The sequence below is a fragment of the Rhinolophus hipposideros genome, assembly GCF_964194185.1.
Source record: "Rhinolophus hipposideros genome assembly, chromosome: 15".
NCBI classification, from domain to species: domain Eukaryota; kingdom Metazoa; phylum Chordata; class Mammalia; order Chiroptera; family Rhinolophidae; genus Rhinolophus; species Rhinolophus hipposideros.
The window spans coordinates 10,088,923-10,114,452 of record NC_138061.1 but is presented as its reverse complement, the minus strand read 5'-3'; the positions used below and the strand labels follow the sequence as shown (position 1 = coordinate 10,114,452).

The window sequence follows — 25,530 nt, the reverse complement described above, 5'->3', positions numbered from 1 at the left end:
TTATTTTTTATTTGTGTACTCTCTTTTTTGAGTACTGATCAGTTAATATTTCTTTGGTAAATGGAACCAGTTTTTTTTCCCTTTTAAAAACTTTTAATTAAAAAAATTGGGTGAAATACACATAACACAAAATACACCATCTTAATCATTTGTAAGCGTATAGTTCAGTGGCGTTAAGTACATTCACATTGTTACGCAACTATCACCAAAATACAACTTATTTTTAACTTGTAAAGTTCTCATCTTAAGTTTCCCTATCAGTGATTTGATTTAGACTTCATTTTGAACCTTTTCGTATTTTTTCTCAAAGAAAAAAACAAAACTTTTTAAATGATGTTATGTAATCAATTTTAATTAGATTCTGGGAATACTTTAATAATACAGTTTTAGTTATGTCTACAGTAATGCTAACTTTGTAGTACCATAGTTTTTTGTTTTAGTTTTTTTTAATTTAAGGTTAAAATGCCCTTTATACTTTTATAGTTTCAAAAGATCCTTTCATAAAGTGATGCTGATAGATGGTAAGGACTTTTGTTGTTGGTTTTTTAATTATGAAATACTTGTTACATATAAAATAATATGTAATATTTATGCAAATTACAAAAAAAAATAAAAGGAACACTCATGGACTCACCAGGGATGAAAAAATAGAATATCTTCAGTAGTCTGAAGCACCCCATGTACCTTACCATCTTGTTGCACCTTTTCTACTCTCTTTCTCTGGTCACTTACACATAAACACATATCTCCAAACAATAGACTATTTAGTTTGCTAAACTAACTTTATATGTACGGATTCGTGATAGATGATAGATGAGTTCTTCGGGTTTTTCTTTTTTAATTTTTATAAGTTTATTTGAGCCAAAATTGACAAAAATTGCCAGAAGCAAGTTCTCAAATGCTTCCAGATGAGTTCTTTGGGCTGTTTTTTTTTTCTTTGGTTGGTTTTTTTTTGCTTAACATTTAGTATTTTTGTGGGATTCATCCAATGTTCATGTGGATATCTGTAGTCCCACTTTCACTACTGGATAGGATTCCATTAAATGATATACCATAGTTTACTCCTTTGGACTTTTCTCATTTTTCACTTTTAAAACAGTGCCTCTGTGAGCAGTATTACGGGTCTCTTGGTGTACATATGCAAGACTTTCTCTAGGTGACACATTAGGGTGTGGAATTTCTGGGTTATAAGGCATACAAATTCTCAGGCTGCTGGATAATACCAAATGTCTTTCTCAGAGATCCTACCAATTTACCCTCCCACTAGCAGTGTGGGAAGATGTCCCATTACCTCGTGTCCTCAGTAGCACGTGGTTGTTACCAAACTTTAAAATATTTGCCCACTTGGGTGTGTGGTGAAATTCCACTGTGTTTTCCTGATTCCTAATGAGGTTAAGCATATTTTTATGTTTTTGCCATTTGTGTTTCCTCTTCTGCAAAACAACTATCCTTCTGCAAAATAACTGTCTTTTACATTTTTCCGTTGGGTTTTTCTTATTGATTTATAGAAGTTCTTTTTTTTTTTTAATTTTATTGGGGAATATTGGGGGACAGTGTGTTTCTCTAGGGCCCATCAACTCCAAGTAGTTGTCCTTCAATCTAGTTGTGGAGGGCGCAGCTCAGTTCCAAGTTGAGTTGCTGTTTTCAATCTTTAGTAGCAGGGGGCACAGCCCACCATCCCATGGGGGAATTGAATCAGCAACCTTGTTGTTAACAGCTTGCGCTCTAACCAACTGAGCTATCTGGCCTCCCTAGAAGTTCTTTATATACTTAGGATATGAACCCATTGTTGGTTATATATGCTTGAGAAATCTCTGGGTTTGTGGATTTTTTTTTATTCTCGTGGTATCTTTTGATGACTAGAAATCTTAATTTTAATGTGTTGGAATGTCCTAGACTTTTCTTTTATTATTTTGGTTTTTATACTTTAAGAAAATATCCCAGAAGGCCGGTTAGCTCAGTTGGTTAGAGCGCAGTGCACTTAACAACAAGGTTGCCAATTCGATCCCCACATGGGCCACTGTGAGCTGCACCCTCCACAACTAGATTGAAACAACTACTTGACTTGGAGCTGATGGGTCCGGGAAAAACACACTTAAAATAAATAAAAGTTTAAAAAAAAGAAAAAGAAAATATCCCAAGGGTAAAAAGATAATTCTGCTATATTTTCTTGTAAAAATTTAAAACTTTTTTTCTTTCCCATTTAATCTACCTGGAATAATAATAATTATTATTATTGTTATTATTATTATTTGTAGTGTGTGAGTTTGGGAACTAATTTCATTTTTTTCTATTTAAATATAAATAGCTGCTTAGTGCAGGAAAACTTACTGAATACTGTCCTCCTTTCTCTAGTAATCGGCAGTATCATTTCTGTCTTATATCTCATTTTCTGATATATGAGTGAGCCTGTGTCTGGGTGCTTTGTGGTAAGCTTTTGTTTTTGTTGCTGCTGTTTTTTTAAATGACCTCACCTGGTAAAGTAAAACATGAGGATACATTGGTCCTCAAAAAATTGTTTTCATTCTACTGCTCTGTGAAATCCAGCAAGTCTAGTTCTGTTGTCTTAACACCAGTTCCAAAGGTCTGCTAATTCTGGAGTTGCCCTGATTCCTTTAGCACTTACTGTATCGGCTCTGAAATTGGTGACAAACGATTCCATTCCTACCGTGGTATCCCTGGGAAACGCAGGGTTTTGGCCATGCTTTCTTGGAGGCGGAGACCTAAAGGGAACACTGGTCAAGATCATCCTTTTTACCTTCTGCCTTGTCTGTCATTTTTCACCACAAAAGCAATGACTGAAAAGTAAATGCTTTCCTTCAGCCTCCTTCCTTGACACTAAAGTCTGGCTTTGGAACATTTTAAGTTGTGTGAGTTTCTTCAGGCAATTGACAATAACGTAGTCTTCATAAATTGCCACAGGGCACAGCTAATGTACCCTGAATAAATAAAGCAGTGAAGAAAAGCAGCTGGTGAACTTTTGGACTCAGTGCTCTTGATTTGTTCACAATGTGATATATCTTCCCCCTCCAATAATGTAGGTCATCTTTGTAATGCAGGTTACATCGCCGGATTTGTAGACTTGGAAGTGAGCAATAGATCAGACCTTTACGACGTCTTTGTGAATCTGGCCGACACTGAGGTTACCATTGCTCCACTTGCAAAAGGTTAGTTTTCTGTTCTGTTCTGTTGTTGATACAAGATGCAAGCCAAGCAGTTGCCTTTTATAGACCTACCCATGTTAGCAATGCATCCTGGGTGCTGCACAGTGTATGTCAATATGATAGTCTGTTATCTTGTTTCTCCACTTTCTGTTTAAACAAGGTGTATTTAAACAAATCACTTCTAAACGTAGTGATTCGAAACAAATATTATGTCACAGTTTCGGTGGGTCAGGAATTCAGGACTGACGGGGAGGTTTTGGCTGAAGATCTCTCCTAAGATTCCAATCAAGATAGTGCCAGGGTTGCAGTCATCTGAAGGCTCGACTGGGACTAGAGGCCCCACTTCCAAGCTAACTCACATGGCTGTTGGCAGGAGCCCTCAACACATGGGCCTCTCTATAGGGCAGCTTGGTGTTCTCGCGACACGACAGACAGCTGGCTTCCCCAAGAGTGAGTGATCCAAGAGACAGAAGGAGACCACACACAGTGCCTTTTATGACTTAGTCTCAGAAGTCAAATACCATCACTTCCTCTATATTCTATTTGTTAGAAGCAAGCTGTTAAGTCCAGTCCACACTTAAGGGAGAGGAATTAGGCTCCCCCTCTGAAGGAAGGAGTAGCCAAGAGTGTGTAGACATTTGTCACCACACAAGTGTTGATTACGACTCCTGTGTAGAAAATCTGTTTGAAGGATGTCTCAGGAAGCCCGAGGGAATGAAAGTGTTTTTAGAGCTAATGATCAAGAAAGGATGTGTCTTAGTGTCATAGTATTGTCTCTAGAAACTTTAAATTGTCCTAAATTATAGCTTCATAAAATGGTAAAGATTGAGTTAAATGTGTGTTGAGCCAGGGCCCTTCTGAGGTATTGGTTTTAGATGGGAATTACTCATAACAGCTTTTGTGTTGGCATTTGTCTTTCTCCTAAAATGGGAGCTGCTGATTGCTGGCTCTTGAGGGATTTTTGTTAAATTCTCATTCTGTGAGATTTTTGTCTAGTAACTCCAACCGAATAGAACCAAAACTAGTTTTCATTTGTTTTAGAATTGCAAACATGCATGTTCATGGTGAAAAACTCAAAATATAGAATCAGAAGATATTTAGGAGATACTGCCTTTTGTCAAGCCAAAATGACAGAAAACTGACTGTGGCCAGGCCCACTTCTATTGCCAAAGCATTCGGACCAGACAGGATGGCCATCTCCCTGCTTCCATCTGAGTCTATAAAATGGGCTCATCCCAGTCAGCACCATTTGAATGGAGTTTGTCGCTGGCAGTGACAAGTTTCTGTTAGTCTCCTACTGCAGAAAGTAGCAACGTGTGTAATTAATGTAACTTAGATTGTTTCTTTCACTCATTTCGAAGGGCCTTTACACACTGAATGTTTAGCTAGCTTCTGCAGAACTGACAGGAAGCGCTTCTTTCACAATATTCCTTCCAGAAAGATAAACTCGAATTCTTAACTGTAAAGACCTGGACAGGAAAATCAGGTTCTTGGCTTAAACTCACAACTTTTTTGTAGTCAGAAGCTTTCATTAGATTTTTTCCAGAAAGAAAAGTAAAACTTCTTATTAGATAGGTGTGAAGGAGAAATCTGGTTTGGTTTGGGCAAGTGTTTGTTTTGGACATAAAGTACATAATCATGATGACACCCCACCTGCTAGTGGGTTATCATATTTCATCATGTTTGTGTTTAGCAGCAAATGGGGGGGGAACTCATCAGTTGCTTTTGGAAAATTTTCTCTGTATGATCTTTGACATTTTCAAAGATGGTATGATCATTTTCTATTATGTAAACTTTTAAATATTCATACAACGCATTCTTCTTAATCTCGTCAGAGGCCATGACAATGGGCAAACTGCACAAAGAAATTGGTCAGCTAATTGTTCAGTCTGCAGAAGATCCAGAGAAATCAGACAGCCAAGTTATCCAGGTAACTCCGTAATCTGCCGACTTCCTGAGTCCTGAAACAGCATTGCTGGGCGGTGTGCTGAGCAGCTGCTGTTCGCCTAAACAGTGGGCAGTGACTGGGAGAGGCCAGTGGCATTTGCTCAGTTATCAGGCTCTGGGGACAGATATCTATAGGGGCTGGTGTTGAAGCCAAGCCTTTACAGAGAGAAATGTACCTGCTAAGTTGTCTGGAATGCTTTTCTGAACCAGCCAGTGCATTCTCGCCTCCTCGCAGAGTTTTCATGGAGGAACAAATTGTAAAGAGAAGGTTGCTGCTGAGCATGGGGAACTAGTTGGTAAAGAACATCTTAATCTAGCTTTGCCGTCTCATCTCCAGGACATGAGTAGGGCCACAGTCAGACCCCTGCCAAACCAGCTGACTCTGGTGTCACACCCTGCAGGGCCAGTTCCTGGGGGTGGTGTACCTGTCAAACTGACCAGTGTCCATGTGGATGGACCCTCTCCTCTCCCCTTGCCAGGCTGGGATGGCAAATGGGCTTCATTTATGCCTCCATGTGGTGCTGAAGCCCATCTTCTGCTCCCAGCTTGCCCGGCCCCCTCCCGTCCTTTCTGCCGCCAGTTTGCACTGTGTCTGTTTCCAGCAACTTGCTCCGCTCCTGCAAGGGTGCACTTTCTACATTCTACTTTCATAAGCAGAAAGTAGAATGGTGGTTACCAGGGGTGAGGGGGTGGGGAGTTACGGTTAAGGTATAATTTGTTTGGGATGATGATAAAGTTCTGGAAATGGATAGCAGTGATCATCACACAGCACTGTGAGTGTACTTCATGCCACTGAATTGAACACTTAAAAATGGCAAAAAGAAAAAAAATTACCTGTGACATTGATTTTTCTAAGCTATTTTAAGTTTGTTTCATTTTTCCTAATTTATTAATAAAGTTAGTCTGATAAACTTTAAAAAATAGCAAGAATTCCATTCAAATGCAACAACTATTCAAATTTTCTGATGCTAACATAATTACATATTTTCATTCTATTAAAGGATATTTCCCTAAAAACAAAAGAAATCTTCACCAGCCTGGCACCATTTTCAGAAGTTTCGGGTGACGGAGGAAAACTAGTTCTCAATATTGAGGCACTAAAGCAAAGACGATTTCCACCAGCAACAGAAAACTTCCTTTACCATCTAGCAGCTGCCGAACAAATGCTGAAAATCTGAACATGTGATCGAGTGTATCACTGATGACTGATGTAAAGCTCTTTGACCATGATTATCCATTAACTATGTAAAATACTGAAAATAACAAAGGAAATATTGTTTTAATGATATGAAAGTATTAAGATTTGATCTGAAAAGCACTGAAACACATATGAAAATGTTCTGACTTTTCCTATCTGATTAGTTTCATGCCTACTATTGATGTTGGACAAAGTGCTGTAACTACCATAGATAACGTTATAAAATGGCCCGATGTCCTGGCATAAGAGAAAAAAGCTGTCAAGTTCTCTGTCAAGTTCTTGTGCAAATCACAGCAAATCCGAAAGCATTCATTATTATAAGTTCCAGTTTGTCTCAGTATGTAGCCACAAATTAATGGTTTATTTTTAGAAAACTGCCTGAAATTTTGCTTTGTATTCTTCTAGGAAGAACTTTTAATTCCTCATGAGGAGCTCTACTTTCTGAGCCAGACTACTAAGTTTTCTGCAGAACTGTCTCGAAGGTCATTCAAAAGACCTTGCAGTTGCACTTTCTTGTAAAAGAAATTTTTTTCTTGGCCTTTGAACATTTTGCCTGTATGAGGGTTTTTGCATAAATTTTGTACTTGAGTAGACAACTTTAATAATCCATATTTATACTTGGCAAACTTAAGTCACCAGTACTCTTCAATTAACCCTGTTGCTAGCAATATTACTTTGAAAAAGGTGCCAGCGCTTCTATGGCAGAGTAAAATAAGCAGCCCACTTTGAATATAAATGTAACTGAAACAGCAACTTTATATAATTGGTAAGGAGTGTGAGAATTAACTTCTTGCAAGGGCCAAAACCAGAGAATGTCTTCCAACAGCTTCAGTAAAAGTAACTTGGCCACATATGAAGGTAACTGTTCCTGTTTAGTTATGTACCTTTCCCATAATTGGAGACCAAAAAATTGCAAAATAAGCATGGAGGTCTAAATTACATACTTGTTATTTTATATATATTCATGTTAATTATGAAAGATTATTTTATACTCAGTGCTGTTGTCCTTAGAAATCTTACCCAGAAAAAGGTGTGCAAAAAAATCTCGTCTTTATTGGATCTTTCACTTATTCTTGTAAAAATTAAAAATAGCCTTTTCCTTCCCTCCTTGGGGAGGGGTGCATCTGAAATGAGACCTTTACTAAGGCAAACAACTTAAAATTAAACCTGCACTTTATGAAAATGAATACTAACATCTTTTTCTCCCTCGTTTTTGTAATACTGCTATGTTAGCTAATGATCAAAGTTGTTAAAATTACAGATTTTTGATGCAGAAATAAAATGGAAATATTTTGATACTCAACAAAGCTTTAGGTAGATGAAGAATTGTGCCCTCTTTCTGATTTCTCCCCAATCAAAACAAACAAACAAAAACCCACCCTTTTTGTCAACTGCAGATGCACTGGGGAATTATTAAAAGACCGATCTGAAGGTGAAGAGGTCCGACCTGTTTCCTCCATGCTTGGCCTGGCCCTTCTGTCCCTGCCCTCACCCTCCTCATCACCCATCCCCAAACTGAAGGTAACTCAAGTGTCTCCTTTGAAAAGATGCCCTTACATTTCTTTTCCATCACATTAGCGGGTAAGCCTCCACCTAGAGCAGGGGTGTCCAAACTGCGGCCCATGATCCATTGTGAATTGGCCCGCAGCAAATTCCAAAAATACATTTAGTTTACTTAAATAAACCAGGTGAGGCAATACGTACTTCACCTCGAGTGAGTGGCCGGCTGTTTTGTGTATTTTACCTCATATGGCCCGTGGTGAAAACCGTTGCAAGAAGTCTGGACACCCTGCCCTAGAGCCTTAGCACATTTCGGTCTTCAGTGTAAGTCTAGGGCGATACCTGAACCATCTGGTAGGTCACTTTTACTAATTTTGTCCTTTTAGTCTGTTCTGAAACCCTTTTTACCAAATTTGAAGGTAACTCATTCTGGTCCAGGGAAAACTGAAAGCCACAGATGTATTTGATGATTTGGGGCAGGGTGTGTTGGAAACATTCCTCTAGGATGCAAATACTTGGGTACCAACTCTGCGCCAGGGACTGATGTATCCTGGGGTTCCTTTGGTGCACTGGACAGTTCCTGTGCTCAAGGCAGAGTCCACGGGGCACATGGGAGAGGCCCCTGGTTCAGCACTGAGTCCTGCAAGGCTTCCTGGAGGGAGTGAGTGTGCAAGTCAGACATGACGCATAAGCTGGATGGGCCCAGGGCAGAGGAAAGGGGGTGAGAAGGCCCAGAGCAGGGAGACCACAGCCCATTTGAAGAACTGGATATTGGTCCAGAGAGGAAAGGGAGTGGCAAGAGATGAGCAAGGCAAAGGCTCTTGCCAGCATGGCAAGGAATCTGTACTTGACCTGGGTGCGTGGGGGAGCCATTTAAGACTTAGAAGAGCAGGTTGGAGCACGGAGTGGAGGAAGCCAGACTGATACATGTGAGACCAGCAGGGGATGCTGTTGGACTGAGCTGGGCAGCAGAAGTGGCAGTGGAGTGAGTTCCAGAGATGACTTGGGCTTGGTCTACTGAAGGGGGTGGTGGTGCCGCTTCCTGAGATTGGGAAGTCTCAAGGGGACATCCAAATGGCAAAGTGCAGGCATTAGCTGGTGTGGGCCTATTACTCGGGAGAGAGCCCAGTGACTGGTCTGAGAAGCCAGCAGAGGTGGTGCAGCATTTGGGGCATGGCTGAGAGCAGTCTCAGCAGAGCGGAAGGTGGGATGGAAACAGTGAGGACAGACAACCTTTGGAAAAGTGTGGCTATAAACGGGGCGGGTGTTTGTGCTTTGTACATGAGGCAGGTGATTCAAGCAGCTTAAATGTTACTGGGAAGGAGCAGACAGAGGTGGCTAGAGGCAGGGGGCCTGAGGAAATAAGAAGGGACGGGCCCAGAGCCTGGGGCCCAGCTGACCTTTCACGGAGGAGGGAAGGCTGGGTGCGGGGAGAGAGGGAGGTCTGCAGATTTGGTATCAGGAGGTTCCGTGGCTGGCCAATAAATAGCCTTGATTTTCACTATGAAGGAGGAGGCAGGGTCGTTTGCCAGTGAGGAGCAAGGAGGTGCTCAGTGGTGGGTGGCAAAGAGTTTAAGTAGTTGTCCAAAACCAGGAGTAAGCTGAACAGGGAAACAGGATTGCTTTGGGGGTCAGAGGCTTTCCACAGCTCACCAGAGGTTCACATCTACCTTGAGTTGGGCCATCAATTTAATGCCTGTGCCCTGGACTTGGTGGACCCTTCTTTATTTTTTCAAATACTCCACTTTAGACAAATTTATTAGTAATTTCACAGTAGCCTTTCACGGGCTGACGAATGAATAGAAAACTGAATCTTCATATCACCCATCCCCTCAGCAACCCCGTGGGGGTGGGTCAGACAGGACAGCTTCTCATCTCTGTCCAGGCTTAAAAACCCCAGGCAGGACCGGCCTTGACAAGGTCTTGGCATGCGTGATTGACTGTAAGCCATCCTGTCTGCGCAGATACCTCTGGGGTTTCCAGGAGACCTCTGGCAGAGTTCTCGAAACTGAAACCTTGAGATGAAGGTTTTCAAGCAGGAACCAAATAAATTCACCTAACACTCACCCCTACACCCCTCTGTTATAGAAGAGTTCTGTTTCTTCTGTGGCAGACTGAATTTCCTTTTCAAGCTTACTGCACTGTATCTGAAAAACAAAGTTAAATTCTTAGTTAGTATTCATGTTAAGAACTTTTCTTGCCTTAGAAGCCAAGCTTTTTTTTTTTTTCTTTTTTAAAAAAAAACATTTTCAGAGAACATTTAGTTCGCAGTGCAACTTTTTCAGTGATGTCTAATCTGTGGTGCACTGGACATTCTTAAGAACTTCTTAAGAATGTTCTTATGGAAATTTTCAAATACAAGCGAATGCAGAAAGAATATAATGAACCCTCATGCATCACTTAGCTTTAACTATTCACAATCTGCCAATCCCACAAGATTTAAAGACTTCTCTGAATGACCTAACCTTCGGATTATCTATTCCATCTGAGTCCCAATGCAATCGTAATTTAAGTAATTATTTGCAAAAGGGTTCACTTTTATTGCAATCTTATTGTAACAAAGTATGTTCTAGTAGGGCTGGGACTGTGAGGATGAAGGATATTTTCTTCCTCTGAAATGTTATTTTAATGAGAAGCTACTCCCCCTGCTCCCTGTGCCTCACTGCCCTTCATAGTAGTATAACAAATATCTGAAATAAAGTAAAACTTCTGTGTTATGTGTAAAACTTCTTGTGCTGGCAAAGTTGCCTGAATTAACAATTCTATAAACCTAAACTTAGAGAATTTGGGTTTTGAACAAGATCATTCCATAAATATAAATGCTTCGAGGACATGACTGATTTTTAACTTCAGTGACAGAAACAAGCACTGGAAATATTCAGCCTAGAAATAACATACGTTGCTAATGTCAGCTAACACCAACAATGCCCTCTGCACCAGCAACAATCCTTTGCGAGTTACTATTATCCTCACCATTCTCTAACCGATTTGGAAACTGAGTCTCAGAGAGTTTAAGCAGATTGATTGCTGTCGTGGAGGAGCTGGGAACTTGAGTCCGGGGAGTCTGACTCATGAATTGTAACATATCTTAGTCTATACAACCGTGCTATCCAATACAGTAGCTGCATGTGAGTACTTGAAATTTAAAATTCAGTTCCTCAGTCATCCTGGCCACATTTCAAGTGCTAAACAACCAGCTGTGGCTAGTGGTTACCGTACTGGACCCCACAGATACAGGACATGTCCATCAGTGCAGAAAGTTCCACTGGATGGGTGTTGGCATAGAATATTATGGAGTATTTAAAATATCTCAAAGGATGGTTGTTTTCAAGTCCTACGAAAACGCTTCTGATATACCATGAAGAAAAACAGAATTCAAAACTGCACAAGTGATCTGGAGGATGAGATTCTATGTAAATGATTTTTTTTTCTTTACAAAAGTGTATTGTAAACTTTGCTGATTTTTCACAGGGAGAAGAAATTACACTCACCCGTCCAGTTTGCGGGAATATACTGAAAGAAATTGGCACCATCAGTCCCATGACAAGGACAGTACAAGACAGCTTCAGGGTCCACAATGACCATGGATAGCGCAGGAATAACTGGGTCCTGTAAGAGACAAGGAAGGTTACAGGGCTTGTTGTAGAGGCTGGTCCTCTGCTCTACTGGCGGCCAGTTGTCTTACTCACTAGCCTCAGGCCTGGGGTTAAGCACATCATGTGCATTTGCTCATTTGATCCCATCATTCTAGAAGTGAAGAAACATGCTTCAGCAGGGGACATGCCCGAGAACACATAGCTAACCGAACACGGATCTGGGCCAGATTCCAGATTTGTTGGCATATACACATCTGGATTTCCATGCCTGCCTCCAATCAGTCCTACTGTCGTAACGGTGACGAGTGTTTAGTAGGAAGCCCACTGAAGCAACTTCTTCCCATCCCTCCCACCAGCTTCGGTATTTGACAAGTTGTATAAGGATTCTGACTGTCAAAATATTTATTCCTACCTGGGGAGATGAGCATACATTGTACCTTTTAAAAAAGTATGAGAAGACTTCAGGAATCAAAGCTGAGGTCCCAAACAGCATGACTCTGGACGTTGCTGTATCTTTAACGGCCTAGTAGAAAGGGAAAGAAAGCAGCTTAGCACATGGAGTGAGCCAATTCCTAGGGATCCTGTAACTCATGACAGAGACAAGCAAACAGCAACTCTCCTTGCTCACTTAAAGAATGAAGTGGAGGGCCGGCCGGGTGGCGCAGGCAGTTGGAGCTCCGTGCTCCTAACTCCGAAGGCTGCTGGTTCGATTCCCACATGGGCCAGTGGGCTCTCAACAACCAAAAAAAAAAAAAAAAAAATAGCAAAGAATGAAGTGGAAAGAGGTGGAGGCAGCGCCTGACACACACAGGTACGGAGGAGGGCTGGGGTCAGCGCCACAAAAAACTGAAGTCGGGATTTACCTCCCCCTGACTCTAACGGTCTCTATCAGTCCGCCGACCACTCCAAACACTAAGTATAAGCAAAGGCAGCTTCTAGACAAATCCTCCCTCAGAGCCGATGGCTGTCTCCTTGGTACAAATGCTGGGTTTTGCCACTGAGGACCAATCCATGTTTTCCTTTCAATCCAGACTCTGCCACTGGCCTCCCAGGTATTCCCACTCTTCCAGTGGAGGAATCCTCCAAACGCCCAGCTCACTGTGCAACATCACACCGTATGTAACACCCACGAGCCCACCTGTGTGCACCCATCTTTGGCCTGTGTAATTAAAAGGGTGCTATAAAATTTTATTTTGCACAAACATGTACGCATAGCTTGTAACATTTTTCTCATTTCTATTATATACATTACTCTATATAGTGAACATTTAAACATATAGTGTACGGTATGGGTTTTATATGCACAAAATCATGTGTACTCAAGAGCAAAGTAGGAAACTTCTAAGGGAAATAGTGATTCCAGATGACACTGACACGTTAACTTCAGAACCCAACCCCTGCGTAAGACACAACTCTACGTACAGCACTACTGTACAAAAGATAAACAGATACACCCACCACCATTCCCTTCCCTGAGCGCCCTTCCTCCCACTTCCAGTTTCCCAGGACCTGGCCACAGCCTGCCTTCGGGCTCCTCTCCTATGCCTGGCACCCGCTCTCTGCTCGTTACACTAATGCTCAGCTCATCCAGTCCTTCTGCTGGGAATGCCTTTCCCCAACAAGGGCAGCGGGAGCCAAGGAGGGTGGGTGGCTTTTAAAATAAACTTTCAGGAATATAGAATAAAATCCCTCTTCTTCAGGAAGAGAAAAGTGGCCGCTGAGCGTGGTGTGTTTCCAAGTCAGTGCCGTGAGGTCAGCCCCTTTCCGTTTACCTCGTGCAAGGGGAAGACACTCCAAACAAGCCGGCCGTCATTAGGAGGCATTGGGAGACCAGTTATAGTTTGTAACTGAGTGGCTGACAAGGCCAGTCTAGGGAAAACAACATGGACTAGGCTCCTGAAATCTGATCTAAGGTGCCCTATTACAATCAGATATTGGTGGTTACGCAGTTTCTGAAATTTTAGCCAAAGAAAATAAACCTTTCGGTGACAGGGAAATGATAAAAGAATGCTTATGCTTACGCACAGTTGCAGACACTTTATTCTTAAGAGAAAGATAAACTTTTTTTTTTTTTAAAGCCAACCATCAAACCTTTCTTTTACCCTAAACTGGCATTCACACAAAAGATGAAGTTCCTCCTGGTGAGATGGTCTAGATACCTAGATAGCTTAGCAAGGCCTGAGGCTGCCTCCCCACTAGGAGGCCCAGCGCTTGGGGCTCCTGGAGAGAAGGGATTCTGACTGGTGAGGGCTTCTGTATCCAGAGCCTAGCAGGGTGCCTGGAGGCCAGAAGTGCTGAGAAGCAACTTGTAGATTCGACACTTGCTCTCACTCTCATTCTTTAGCTGTATGAATAGTTCACACCACCACCAACAGCCTGCAGTGACAACTGAGTTGAAGAGAAACGCAAACATATGTCCACACAGAGAGCTGCGTATGAACGTTCAGAGCAGCATTACGCATAACCCCTCAAAACTGGACACCACCCAAATGTCCATCGCCTGGGGAACGGAAAAGCAAAAATGTGCTGCATCGACACCATGGAATACTGCTCAGCAATAAAAAGCAACAAACTATTGATACGTGTTAAAAGATGGATAAACCTCAAAAGTGAAAGAAGCTGGACACAAAAAACGATTGTAGAATTCATTTCTATGGAATTTCTGGAAAAAGCCATACTGTGAAGACATAAAGCAGACCAGTGTTTCCCCAGGGCTGGGGGTGGGAGGGCAGAGCGACTGTTAATGAGCACGACGGAAATTTGCAGGGCGATGAAAATGTTCTAAAACTGCATAGCTGTTTAAATTTACTAAAATTCATCAAACTATAGTCTTACAGTGAATTTTATAGTATGTAAATTACCTCAAGAAAGCTGTTAAAAAAGGTCTCTTACGCACAGAACCTTCATTTCAAAAACGAGGTATAATTTCTGGCAGCTATTGCCCTCTTTGTTAACTTGTGATTATCATGTCTGATCGTAATTTGTTGAGAAAAGTGGCCATTATTTTCAGACATGCTACTGGACGGATTGGTAGAAACACCACAGCGTGTATCTGACGGTTTATAATTCAGCTTTGTAAATCACAGACAGGATTTAGAGTAACATGTTTCAAAAGCCGAGTGATAATCAATTTCCCAACCCGTGGAGCAGCCATCTTTTCCGACATCCTCTTCCAGACAAGCCTGGCACCAGGCTAAGGTTGTGCCCTGAATGCTGACACTGTAGAGAGCCCAGTCATTCTCTCTGCTTTGGATCAGGGGCTGTTCCGCTCTTTATGCCATTTGCAAACAATTACCTCACCTTACAGTGGTTCAGCTAAAATCACTTCACAGATACCAAAAAAGACCTCACTTGCTGAAAAAACTACCATAGGCTATTGCAGGTTCCCAGAGATGAATGCGTACAAAAGGCACTGTGTTGACTACAGCAAATGAACGAACTATTTAATAGTAAAACTTATAAAAAATGGAGGCCTTCTAGAAGAGTTTTAGGTCAGAGCATTGGATTTTCTAAGGCCATTCTTGACAGCAAATTGGTGCTGAAAGATGACGAACGTCTGCTGTGAGGTGGAGAGAGAGTTTCTCTTAAATGCAGAGAGGGTGTCCACAGACTTCCGCAAGTACAGAGCAGGAGGAAAGAGTGGATGCTGAGCTTGAAGAACCAGATTTCACATCAGAGAGAACCAGTGTTTGGCAGACGCCGAACTATCTGTGATAGTTGGTCTTCCGAGACAACTCGGCTAGGCTACAGTACCCAGTTAATCAAACACAAACGGAGGTGTTGCTGCGCAGGGGCTTCACAGGCCTGCGTAACATCTCCAATCAATTGACTTTAAGTAAAGGAGCTCACCTTTACTTAAAGTGTGGGCGGGCTTCATCCAATCAGTTCAAGGCTCTAAGAAAAAATCGGAGGTTTCCCAAAGAAATTCTGCTTCAAGCCTGCAGCATCAGCCCTACACATTCTCAGCCCTATGTGAGCCAATTATGTAAAATAGATCACTTTAAATAAATAAATAAAGACACCTCCTAACATAAATGTATATAGATAAGACAGAAAGATATCCTATTGGTCCTGTTTCTCTGGAGAACCCAGATTAATGCACCATCTTTTAAACAGCAGGGTGTAAAATGTAAAATCTCTCTCGGCATAATGAAAGAAGGAAGACAGGATAAGGAAAGGTTGAAGGGAGACATGAATTTGTCACCGGCTCTCAAACAGAAAATTCAATTCTTCGCCTCAAAGGGAAGCAGCTAGGGCTCCCGAGTGTCCCCCTACCTTTGTCCCAGCTCTTCTGGAATAGCCCACGACATTGCCTTCCTTGTCCATGACCTGAATCCCTCGCGTGGACTCGAAACTTCGGGACGCAACAACATTCACTCCGCTGACTTGGGCTGTGGATGGAAAGAAGAGAACACAAAGAGATGAGTTTCAGTCCAGGGGAGGCACTTCTTGTCCGGTGTGGAGCCTTTCTCTGATGGCTGCACTTCCCCAGCCCTTAGTGAGCTCCTGACGCGTGCTGGGCCAACCAGCTCTTTCCTGGGGCTGGGGAGCTGGGATTAGAACTGTCCTGACTACAACCTAGCACCAGGTTCCAAAATCCCTGAAAGTCCAGCCTGGCTCCCTGACAGGATTCCAGGAGAAACCCCGGGGTCCTTGAAACACGCCCCCGCTCCCCCACCCCAACATCTTTGCTCAAGCTGCTTTGACCAGGTTTCTGTAACATTATTTCCCAAATTTTACCACTGACATTCTGCCAGTCTTCAAAGTGCTATGATTCCCAAACCCAATTTGGAGCAGGAATTAGTGAACTTGCAGGCTGGCAAACTTCAAACAGTTGTTTAATGTGTCTGTCACTCCCTCGGTCAGACCGCCCAGCTGGAATCCCCTATGCCACTACTTCCCTGTGTGACCCCAGGAGAGTTACTTAATATCCCCTGGCCTCAGTGTCCTCATCCGTAAATGGGAATAATTATCACCTACCCATAAATTGCTCTTAGGATGAATTGGAATAATACATGTGGCGGGCACGTACAGGTGGTCTTTAAAATGTAATTTGTTTCCAGGTTTGTTCATCCTTTGACGACAAACAGGGTATCTACAGAAAAAGTGTCACCTCTCAAACCAAAGACTTAATTTGGGCCTGGGGGCACCAGCCAGCTGCAAATGGTGGCTGTCATCAGCTACGCTGTGGCCAAAGGACCTGGGTGTCCCTAAAGATGGGGGAAAGGCTCAAAGACCACAAAGACAGCATGCTTCCTGCTTACCGAGAATGATAACAGGCAAGGTTTTTCTTACAAAAATGTTTTTCAGTTGCAACTTTACTTGGAGTAAATGAGAGCATAACTAGAAAATAAGAGAAAAATCATTATTGCACGGGACGAAAAAAATCAGCTGAACGTACTCGACAGCAGAGACCTCCTTCCTGTTACAGGTCAGACCACGGCCAGTGCTCTCCGTGAGTGTTTTAATTCCTGCAGCATTGAGCTGCTCTACTAATCATCAGAGGAATACACAGAGGCTTCTAGAGGTGACAACATGTCCGGAGTCACTGAGCTGCTAAGGAATTGAGCCAGGATACAAACTCAGGCTTATCTGACTCTAAAGTCTACATTTTTAACCATTAAAATATCCTGACATGCAAAGTAATATATAATTTGTATAACATGTTCATGGTGCATAAATTAATTTTTAAAACAGATAAAAGTACTGAGCATGGAATGCTCACACTATTATATGGAGGTGGTAGGATTACAGGTGACTTTTATTTTCTTCTTAGTCATACTTTCTAAATTGTTTAAGTTGGAACATAGATTTTTTTTTTTAATTTTATTGGGGAATATTGGGGAACAGTGTGATTTTCCAGGACCCATCAGCTCCAAGTCAAGTCAGCGTTTTTAATTTAGTGGGGGAGGGCGCAGCTCACTGGCCCATGTGGGAATCGAACCGGCAACCTTGGTGTTATGAGCACTGCGCTCTAACCAACTAAGCCAACCAGCTGCCCCGGACCAGGATAAACTTTTTTTTTTTTTAATTCTGAGGACCGAAAAAGAGGATTTGACAGAATCTTTAAATACCTACTCCAAAACAGGTGGTAGAAGCAATTACTCCTGCCCCTAGTAATATACTCTCATATGGGTGACGATTCTAGGGAAAAATCAAAAGGACATATTTAGCAAATACCACAGTCTTACCTAGTAAAGACAATTAAAATAAAGAATCACTACGAAAGAAATAACACAAAATTGCAATGCTCTGGGCCTCATAACACTCACATAACTTGCATTTCCATTGATGATGTTGAATGCAGTATTGTAGGTATAGAAGGAAAACTGCAGGAAGACAGGCAAATAGATCACATTTTGGTTTCAAGAACAGAACTGAGTAATCATGAAATAGAAACAGTTGCTACCTGAGGTAAAATCATGGACTTGAGACTTTTTACTGACACCAGCGACAAAAATACCTTTAAAGAAAAAAAAAAGCAGAGTTACAGTGTTTTGGAGGAGGCAGAGATTGTAGGAGCAAAGAACTTCCCTCGGGAAATGCAGAACTGAGCCCACCAGGAACTGGGACCAAGGAGACACAGGTGCCGATGCAGGGAGCCACCAGTCAGTGGACGAGCAATGTTGAACAGGCAGCAACTGGGCACTAAGGAAACTCGGGTCTCACAGGGGTCCTCGTATCTGAGACCTGCAACTGTGAGGCAGGAAGCACATCTTAACTCATAGCTCTCCCACAGTGCTTTAGGCACAGTTGACAGTCAAAGGATTATCTTGTGGCACTGTGGACCTTCCAGAGGCCTGGATGCCCCGAAGAATAAGTGGGTGTGGGATGGGAATATATGAAGAGCAAACAAGGGTCAGTCGTAGGGGATCCTTAACCATCTATCAGGCAGTCGCGGGACAGGGGTTGGGAGCTGGAGATACAAGCCACCGAGGTAAGGAGATGGGTGGACACCTGCCTAAACCCCCGCCTGTTTACACAACGGAGAGGGGTATAGCGTACTCACCATGGGCGCCGTGCAAGGCAGGAAAGCTAACAGAGAAAAGAAGAGAGTCAGTGACTGCAGATAGGCAAAGGGGGCACCGCTCACCAGAAAAATCTCATCTTTGCCTCCTGAAGGCATGGATGGCAGAGTATGTTTTACTCACTTTTTATTTTCCTAATACAAATAATAACTTTTGCCATATGTGTATATGGCAAAAAACTAAATCAGTACAGTACAGAAAAACCTAATAAGGCTCCCACCAGCTTTCCGAGTACCTCTCACTGAAAGTAAGTGGGGTTAACCGGCTATTCATCCAGCCACATGAATTTAATACCTCTGGATGCTGTAACTTATGATAAGAACTGTGTATTTGCTTTCTCTCCCCAAGGCTAGCACAAAGATCCTAAAACCCATAGAATTTCCTGAGAAGATCTCCATAAAGGTGAGAGGAGTGTCTTTTGTTATTCATAACATGCCCCTTTCAACCACTCCAGAGTTTATGTTAATGAAGTGACTTTCAGCTGGGAGCTGGTTGCCAGAGTAACCAACCAGGTGATTAGGGGGTTGGACCTTTCAGCCCCACTCCCCCAATCTCCTCTATCTCCAGGGATGGGAGAGGGGCTGGAGGTTGGGCTTACCACCAATTGCCAGTGATTTAACCAACCTTGCTAACTAATCAAGTCCCCATTTAAAAATGATAACCGAGGTGGTTTGGCGAGCTTCCGGGTTGGTGAGCACAGGGAGGTTTGGTAGGGTGGCTTAAGGCAGCTTCTCGCCCTTCCCCCCACACCTTGTCCTACACATCTCTTCCATCTGGCTGCTCCTGAGTTATATACTTTTATAAGAAATCCATAATCTAGTAAGTAAACTGTGAGCCATTCTAGCAATTTTGAACCTATGGAGGGGGTCGTGGGAACTTCCAATTTAGAGCAGACCAGAAGCACAGGTGACAACTGGACTTTCAACTGGCATCTGAAGTGGGGGCAGTCTTGTGACCAAACCCTTAACTTGTGGGATCTGAAGCTAATTCCAGGCAGATAGTGTCAGAATTGAGTTAAAATTGTAGGACATCCAGCTGGTGCCACAGAATTGATGGGTGTGGAAGAAGCTCATAAACATCTGATGTCACAAGTGAAGTACTAAGAGTGGAATGTTGAGAAACAAGAGTGTTTTTCCTTCACAAGATGCACCAGGACTTTTCTCCCATGCCAATTCTCCCTCTTTCTCCCTCTCATACACACAGGACTTGCATGTACAAACAGGTTCCCTATACACTGTTTCACACTTTGCTTTTTTCTCCTTAATACAAGTTTCTGGAGATCCATTCTTCCATATTAGCACACAGGATTTACCTCATTCTTTTTAATGAATTACTTACTTACAGTCTGAATTGTTTGGTATTTATGTTGTTCCCAGTTTCTTGTTTGTAACATAGAGAGCATTTTATAGTTGGAAGAACCCTATGTGATCATGGATTTTATTCCCTTTTGAGTTAAAATACAAGAGAGAATACTAAATGGAATTCCTAATACTAGCATGTACGAGGTATGATCAAACAATAAGGTGAATGTTTAAATAAAAAGAAATTTAATACACTAAAAGACACATTGCCACTAATCCCCCTCAAAACACTCCCTCTCGCTTCGAACACATTTACCCCATCATTCTGGCCACTTTCTGAAGCAGTTCTGGAAGTCCTCTTTCATGAGTGTCTTTAGTTGTGCTGTCATGGCTGCCTCGATGTCCTGAATCGATTCAAAACATTTTCCTTTCATGGTCATTAAGACTTTGGGGAAGAGCCAGAAGTCGCACGGTGCCAGATCCAGTGAATCAGGGCAACGTGAAAGAGGACACATCATGTTTTTGACAGAAACTGCCGTACCAGAAGTGACGTGTGACATGGCGCCTTTCAGTTGTGATCAAAAATTACGGTGAATGCTACTGCCGAGTGCCAACAACAGAAAGGCAGGAATCTTCAATACGGGAAGTGGTGTGTTGAACCCTAGTAACAGTGTGTGACAAGTTTCAACTTGTTCAGTTGTGAATGATGTTCAGGGTGTGAATGATGGTTGAGAGAAGGTGTGTTTTATTAAAGTGTAAACCATCCTCCATCATGACAGTGCTCTGTGTCACACATCTCTTCCGGTATATGGCAATTTTTTCAAATAAAAACATTACGGTGTGTCCTCATCCACCTCATTCACTGGATCTGGCACCATGTGACTTCTGCACCTTCCCCAAAGTCAAAATGACTCAGGACATCAAGGCAGCCACGACAGCGCAACTAAAGACACTCGTGAAAGAGGACTTCTAGAACTGCTTCAGAAAGTGGCAAGAATGATGGGATATATGTGTTCAAAGCGAGGGGGAGTATTTTGAGGGGGATTAATTGCAATGTGTCTTTTACTTTAATAATTTGTTTTTATTTAAACATTCACCGTGTTGTTTGATCACACCTTGTACAAACTGTCCCTGAAGTTAACTGTTCTTTGGGAATGAGGGAGCAGGGAGCCATTCAGCCCCAGGCCTGTCCCCTCACTCCCAGTGCCAAGATCTTTCTACAGGACTGGACACAGCTCTGGGCCCCAATCCTGTTCTCGGCTATCAACCCCAGACATTTTAAACATTCTTTTAAAGCTGTGGTTTCCGGACTCACCATCAGAAATCCTTCTAGGAAAAAAAAAACAACAGAAGGCAGGCCGAATTTTCTGTTACAAACCATATCTTCCCCCCCCCACTTCTGCACATGAGAATCGGCTTACCTGCAGGTCGGAAAGGAACGGGGATCAGTGTGCTGTTGTCAGGATGGACTGTGGACTTCGAAAGGGGAGGCACAAAGGTGAATGTGATGTTGGTTTTGTTATTTTAGGAGGCGAAAAACTAGGGAGGGGCTGAAACTTACGAGGCTTCTCTTCCAAGCTTCTTGTATCTAAAAAGAGAAAAACCAAGCAATAGTTTTTAAAGGTGGCTTGGCAGCAAACAAATCTCTCCAGTCTCATTAAAGGAGCTGCCTGTGCTCCACCTTTCAGAGAGTGAAGGGCAGAACTGTGTAATACCACATGGACAGAACACATCAGAATATAGGAATCCAACAGATGAAGGAACAAATGAACTAACAACAAGCAAGGAAATGATCCACATCAAGAAAATGACCAAAATGTTAAAAGGCCCTAAGTCTCTGACCCTGGAGAGGACTCAAAGCCAACATCTAACTTATTTCTCAGGTGAGACTCTGAATCCAGCCTGGCTCAGAGCAGAGCAGGCTGTGTGCAGACAACACACCATGAGCCAAGTCACTTGCAACAGAGCCAGGCTGTGAGCCCAGAGGCCGGAACCAGCTCTTAGAAATACCAGGTTAGATCTGTGAGCTTTCCACAGGTGGCCTCATGGGACTGACGTTTGTGGGTTCTAGAAACTCCATACACTGCAAGGTAGGTAACAAATACTTGCTTTGAGTCTTTGGACAGGAATGGGACCCTGCCCTGGGACACTGCCTCTAATGGGTAATAGATGCTGACTTCCAAGGCCTGCCTGAATCCTGGAGTTTGCCGTGGGGTTCCAGGAATCAGCTACAGAGAATCCCCACTAATATCCATTGCACAGGAGAGACCCTATGATTTTTCTCCTTAATACTAGTTCCTACTACTAGTGTCTAATACTAATTCGATTTATGAGAAGGAATTCTAACTACATTTAGAAAACTAATCCAGTTTTGCAAAGCAGATCCCTTGGGCAGTGTTTTCAATGACCAACTTCCACCTGATTTCAGACAATGGCAGCAGAATCACCTGAAGGCGACCACACCCAGCCTTGGAGCAGGCTCACCCAGGCACAGCCAGGTACCAAGCTCAAGACGCACCTGTTGGTTCTCCAAGTCATGGACAGATGCACCTTCATTTGTTAATAATAGTTGCCTCGACTTTTCTATTTTTTCCTATAATCAGATATAAAGAAATCAAGCCATGAGATCATCGCTGTTCACATTTATCCAGATACAGGGAGCACATGTTCATCACACCTGATTTCAACGTGACATGGAGCCAAGGCTCTCTGCTCCCTGAGCGTTTCCATTAGGATAGTCCCGTATGTCACTCTGATTCTGACCGCCCAGCCTCCAGCCAGCTCCAGCAGCTGGTCCCCCGGTGCTGCCATTACCCAACACCCCCCCCCCCCCGCCAACCCCCCTGCATTCTTCTCGGATGTCAACCATCTCAGTGAATACCACCATCCACCTGGCTGTGCAAGTCGGAAACCTGGAAATCCCTCCTCTCTTACCCCCACATCTAATCAGTTCAGTCTTATTTCCTATGTTACTTAATTTGCGGGAAGAAATTAAATACAGAAAATATAAAAATAACTGCATACTCATCATCCCCTCATCCAGAATTAATGACTGTAAACATTCAGTTGTATTTGCTTCTTTTTTTTCCAAAAGAGCCATCCCCTCCACTCTCATTTCCCTCCTCATTCTAGCAGAGGTAACCACTATTAGGAGTTCAAGGTATAAACTTCCAGTCCATTTTTTTATACTTATACTCACATGCCCATACATGTCTCCATAAACAAATATGCAGCATTGGTTTTTTTGTTGTAATTTGCATAAATGCTGTCTTTATGCATCTTGCTTTTCCACTAAACATCAGACATGTTTTCCCATTTTACACCATACATATTGTCTCTCTACATAGTATCATGTTGATAACTAGATCATCACTTTTAACAGCTAATCAATATTCCACAGTATGAATATATCATATTATGTTTCTCTACCGATGGACATGCAGGTGATTTTCTGTTTTTCTCTATTATAAACAAGGCTGAATGAAACATCTTGAGTACAAAGATGGAAGGAGCGTCCCTTTGGGTCTGGCCCTAAAGGGCCATCGCTGGTGACAGGACATCTCCTCCTCAAACCCTTGTCGTTCACCTGGAAGTAGAGCCATCCCCTGCACAGATCACCTTGCCTACGGTCTTCCCACCCCGTCACTCACCACACTATGACCAGAGACCCTCTGAAACACAAACCTTGCTCTGTAGGCTAAGCGCAAACTTCTCTCCTCTGATTGGCCCTCCAAGAACTTCCCGGTTCCCAGTGTAAAAAGTCCCAGTGACTGGATGACCTGCTCTCCTATCCTGGGCTTTGCTTACATTCCCCTCCCCCGCTCAGCCTTTCCTCAACCCCTCCCTCAATTCCCTGCTATACCCCACCCTTAATCCCTAGATGAAGGTCTGTGACTAGTGGTGCCAGTCTGTCCTCATTACCAGGGACGTTTATTTTGATTCCCTCTGAACCACCAGCACCCGTCGCTGTTAAATGGATGTCCACTTTTATGTATCACCCTTCCAATCTAACAAGCTCATCGGGAAGGAATAAAAACAGGAAATAGATGTGGATTCTGTTATTTCAACTGCTTTCAAAAGGGATGCAGTCTTCACATTTCAGAATAAAATGTGGAATTCATTATATCTGAAAACAAGAAAATACTTACAATTGAAATGACCAAATTTGTAGGATCCAATAACTCTGTCCACTGAAGAAATCGCTGAATAAAAGACTTAAGAAGGGAAAAGTACCAGAGAGGTTAACAGCAGCAGAACAAAGATACATGGTAATAATAACGGCTAACATTATTTTTGATTATGTAATAGGGCTATTTACCTGCAACATCTCCTGAAATGCTCACAATATCCCCATCTTACAGATAAGGAAACTGAGGCTTATAAGGGCTCATGAATGTCAAGGGAACCCAGTCAGGAAAAGACTCAGTGGCCTGTGCTCTTAACCATTCCAACACCAAATCGCTCTTCAGGATTAAAACCCCAGACTTTGGGTCAAATGGGCCTAAGTTCACATCCCACATATGACCTTGAACCAACTACCCAGAAAGGTCTCAGAATCTGTTTCTTCACCCTGTTAGGGTTGTTGTAAGGCTTAATTAACTCGAGTCATAAAGAACCAACACCCCAGCAAGGCCTCAATAAAGGCAGCTGGGTTGACATGTGGAGATAGGAGGCATGGTCTGCTCCAAAAAGCCCCAAAACTTTGCAGTGGTTCCGGCTTTGAGTCCTGTCTCTGAGCGGACAACTTGGGCTCTCTGTCCCTTCTCTACTTACCCACCTAAAAAAAAAAAGCACAAACCACAGGCTGGGCCCTACTTCAGGTAGGCTGACACAGAACATCCTAGAATCATGCTGTCTATTAGCCACATGTGGCTATGAAGCCCTTGATATGTGGCCAGCCCAAATCGAGATGTGCTGTATGTGCAAAATAACCACCAGATTTCCAAGACTTAATACAAAAAATGGATGTCAAAGATCTCACTAATAATTTGTATATTGATTACAGGTTGAAATGTTAATATTTTGTATCCAGTGAAATAAATACAATACATTATTCAAATTAATTTCATGTTTCTTTTTGCCTTTTTAAGGTGACTACTAGAAACACTTACATCCCCCATCTGGCTCCCGTCGTGTTCCTATTGGACGGCGCCGCGCTAGACCCGGCCTGGAGGCGGAGCCGGCGCTGCCTGTGGGTGGCGGCCCACAGGCTCCCAGTCTGGGTGGCAGAGCCTACTGGGGTGGGAGGCCGGGGGCTCCATGGAGGGAGGACCCGATGCAGTCTGGTGCTCAGCAATAGCTCAGGCAGCAGAGGGCGGTCACCTGCGAGGAGGTGACTCTTCATTTAGGGCGACCTTTAGGTGACTTTGTGGCGACCCTCCTAGCCAGGCCTGGGGTAGAAGTGACACGCGGGTAACAGCCCTGGCCGTCGGCATCCAGCAAGCTGGGGTTTCCCCCTGGTCGCCCGCCGGAGTCCGAAGGTGGGAAAGCTGGTGGCGTGGCCACGTGGCCTGCCCAAGGTCGTGCCGCCAGCCGGCGACTCCACACACACGTCACGCCCCGCGCCCTCCCTGCCCCCAGCCGCGCGGGCCCGAGCCGTACTTGGCGTTCGGTGATCCAGAAGCGCACGTTGGGCTCCATGCGGGCGCGGGCGCCGCCGCACCCCGAGGGCCGCGCGGTCCTCTTCCTGCTCCTCTCGCTGCGGCCTCGGCGGTGGTTGGAGAGGCCGCCGCCGCCAGGCCAAGGGCGGAGGCGGAGCCGGGAGGCCCCGCCCCGGCGCGCGCGCCCCCGTCCCCC

General features: G+C 43.4%; 2 protein-coding genes across 10 annotated transcripts in view; one reads left to right on the top strand and one right to left on the bottom strand.

The window, feature by feature from the left end:
• DENND10 (DENN domain containing 10) overlaps window positions 1-7,622 on the top strand; it is a 17,534-nt gene extending 9,912 nt beyond the window's left edge. For all 4 annotated transcript variants that reach the window (XM_081074782.1, XM_081074784.1, XM_081074781.1 and 1 more), the window contains 3 exons: window positions 3,060-3,167; window positions 5,000-5,094; window positions 6,113-7,622. In XM_081074782.1, coding sequence (XP_080930908.1) covers window positions 3,060-3,167; window positions 5,000-5,094; window positions 6,113-6,289 — 380 coding nt within the window. In that variant the 3' untranslated portion in view covers window positions 6,290-7,622. The remainder of the gene's footprint in view (window positions 1-3,059; window positions 3,168-4,999; window positions 5,095-6,112) is intronic.
• On the bottom strand, window positions 5,963-25,530 carry SFXN4 (sideroflexin 4). Of its 6 annotated transcripts, XM_081074790.1 has the most exons (16): window positions 25,336-25,513; window positions 24,846-25,056; window positions 23,883-23,948; window positions 22,253-22,327; window positions 21,296-21,322; window positions 21,156-21,210; window positions 18,415-18,440; window positions 17,815-17,868; window positions 17,678-17,734; window positions 17,484-17,549; window positions 16,670-16,748; window positions 15,681-15,796; window positions 11,843-11,928; window positions 11,301-11,418; window positions 9,877-9,956; window positions 5,963-8,461 (listed from the first exon to the last, which is right to left on the bottom strand). In XM_081074790.1, the coding sequence occupies exons 2-15, from the start codon at window positions 24,852-24,854 to the stop codon at window positions 9,879-9,881; spliced, it is 912 nt and encodes a 303-aa protein (XP_080930916.1). In that variant the 5' UTR covers window positions 24,855-25,056; window positions 25,336-25,513; the 3' UTR covers window positions 5,963-8,461; window positions 9,877-9,878. The 6 variants fall into 6 exon arrangements, with proteins under 6 accessions (XP_080930916.1, XP_080930912.1, XP_080930913.1 ...); XM_081074786.1 differs by lacking the exon at window positions 24,846-25,056 and having other exon boundaries at window positions 5,975-8,461; window positions 25,336-25,524; XM_081074787.1 differs by lacking the exon at window positions 24,846-25,056 and having other exon boundaries at window positions 5,992-6,364; window positions 25,336-25,509.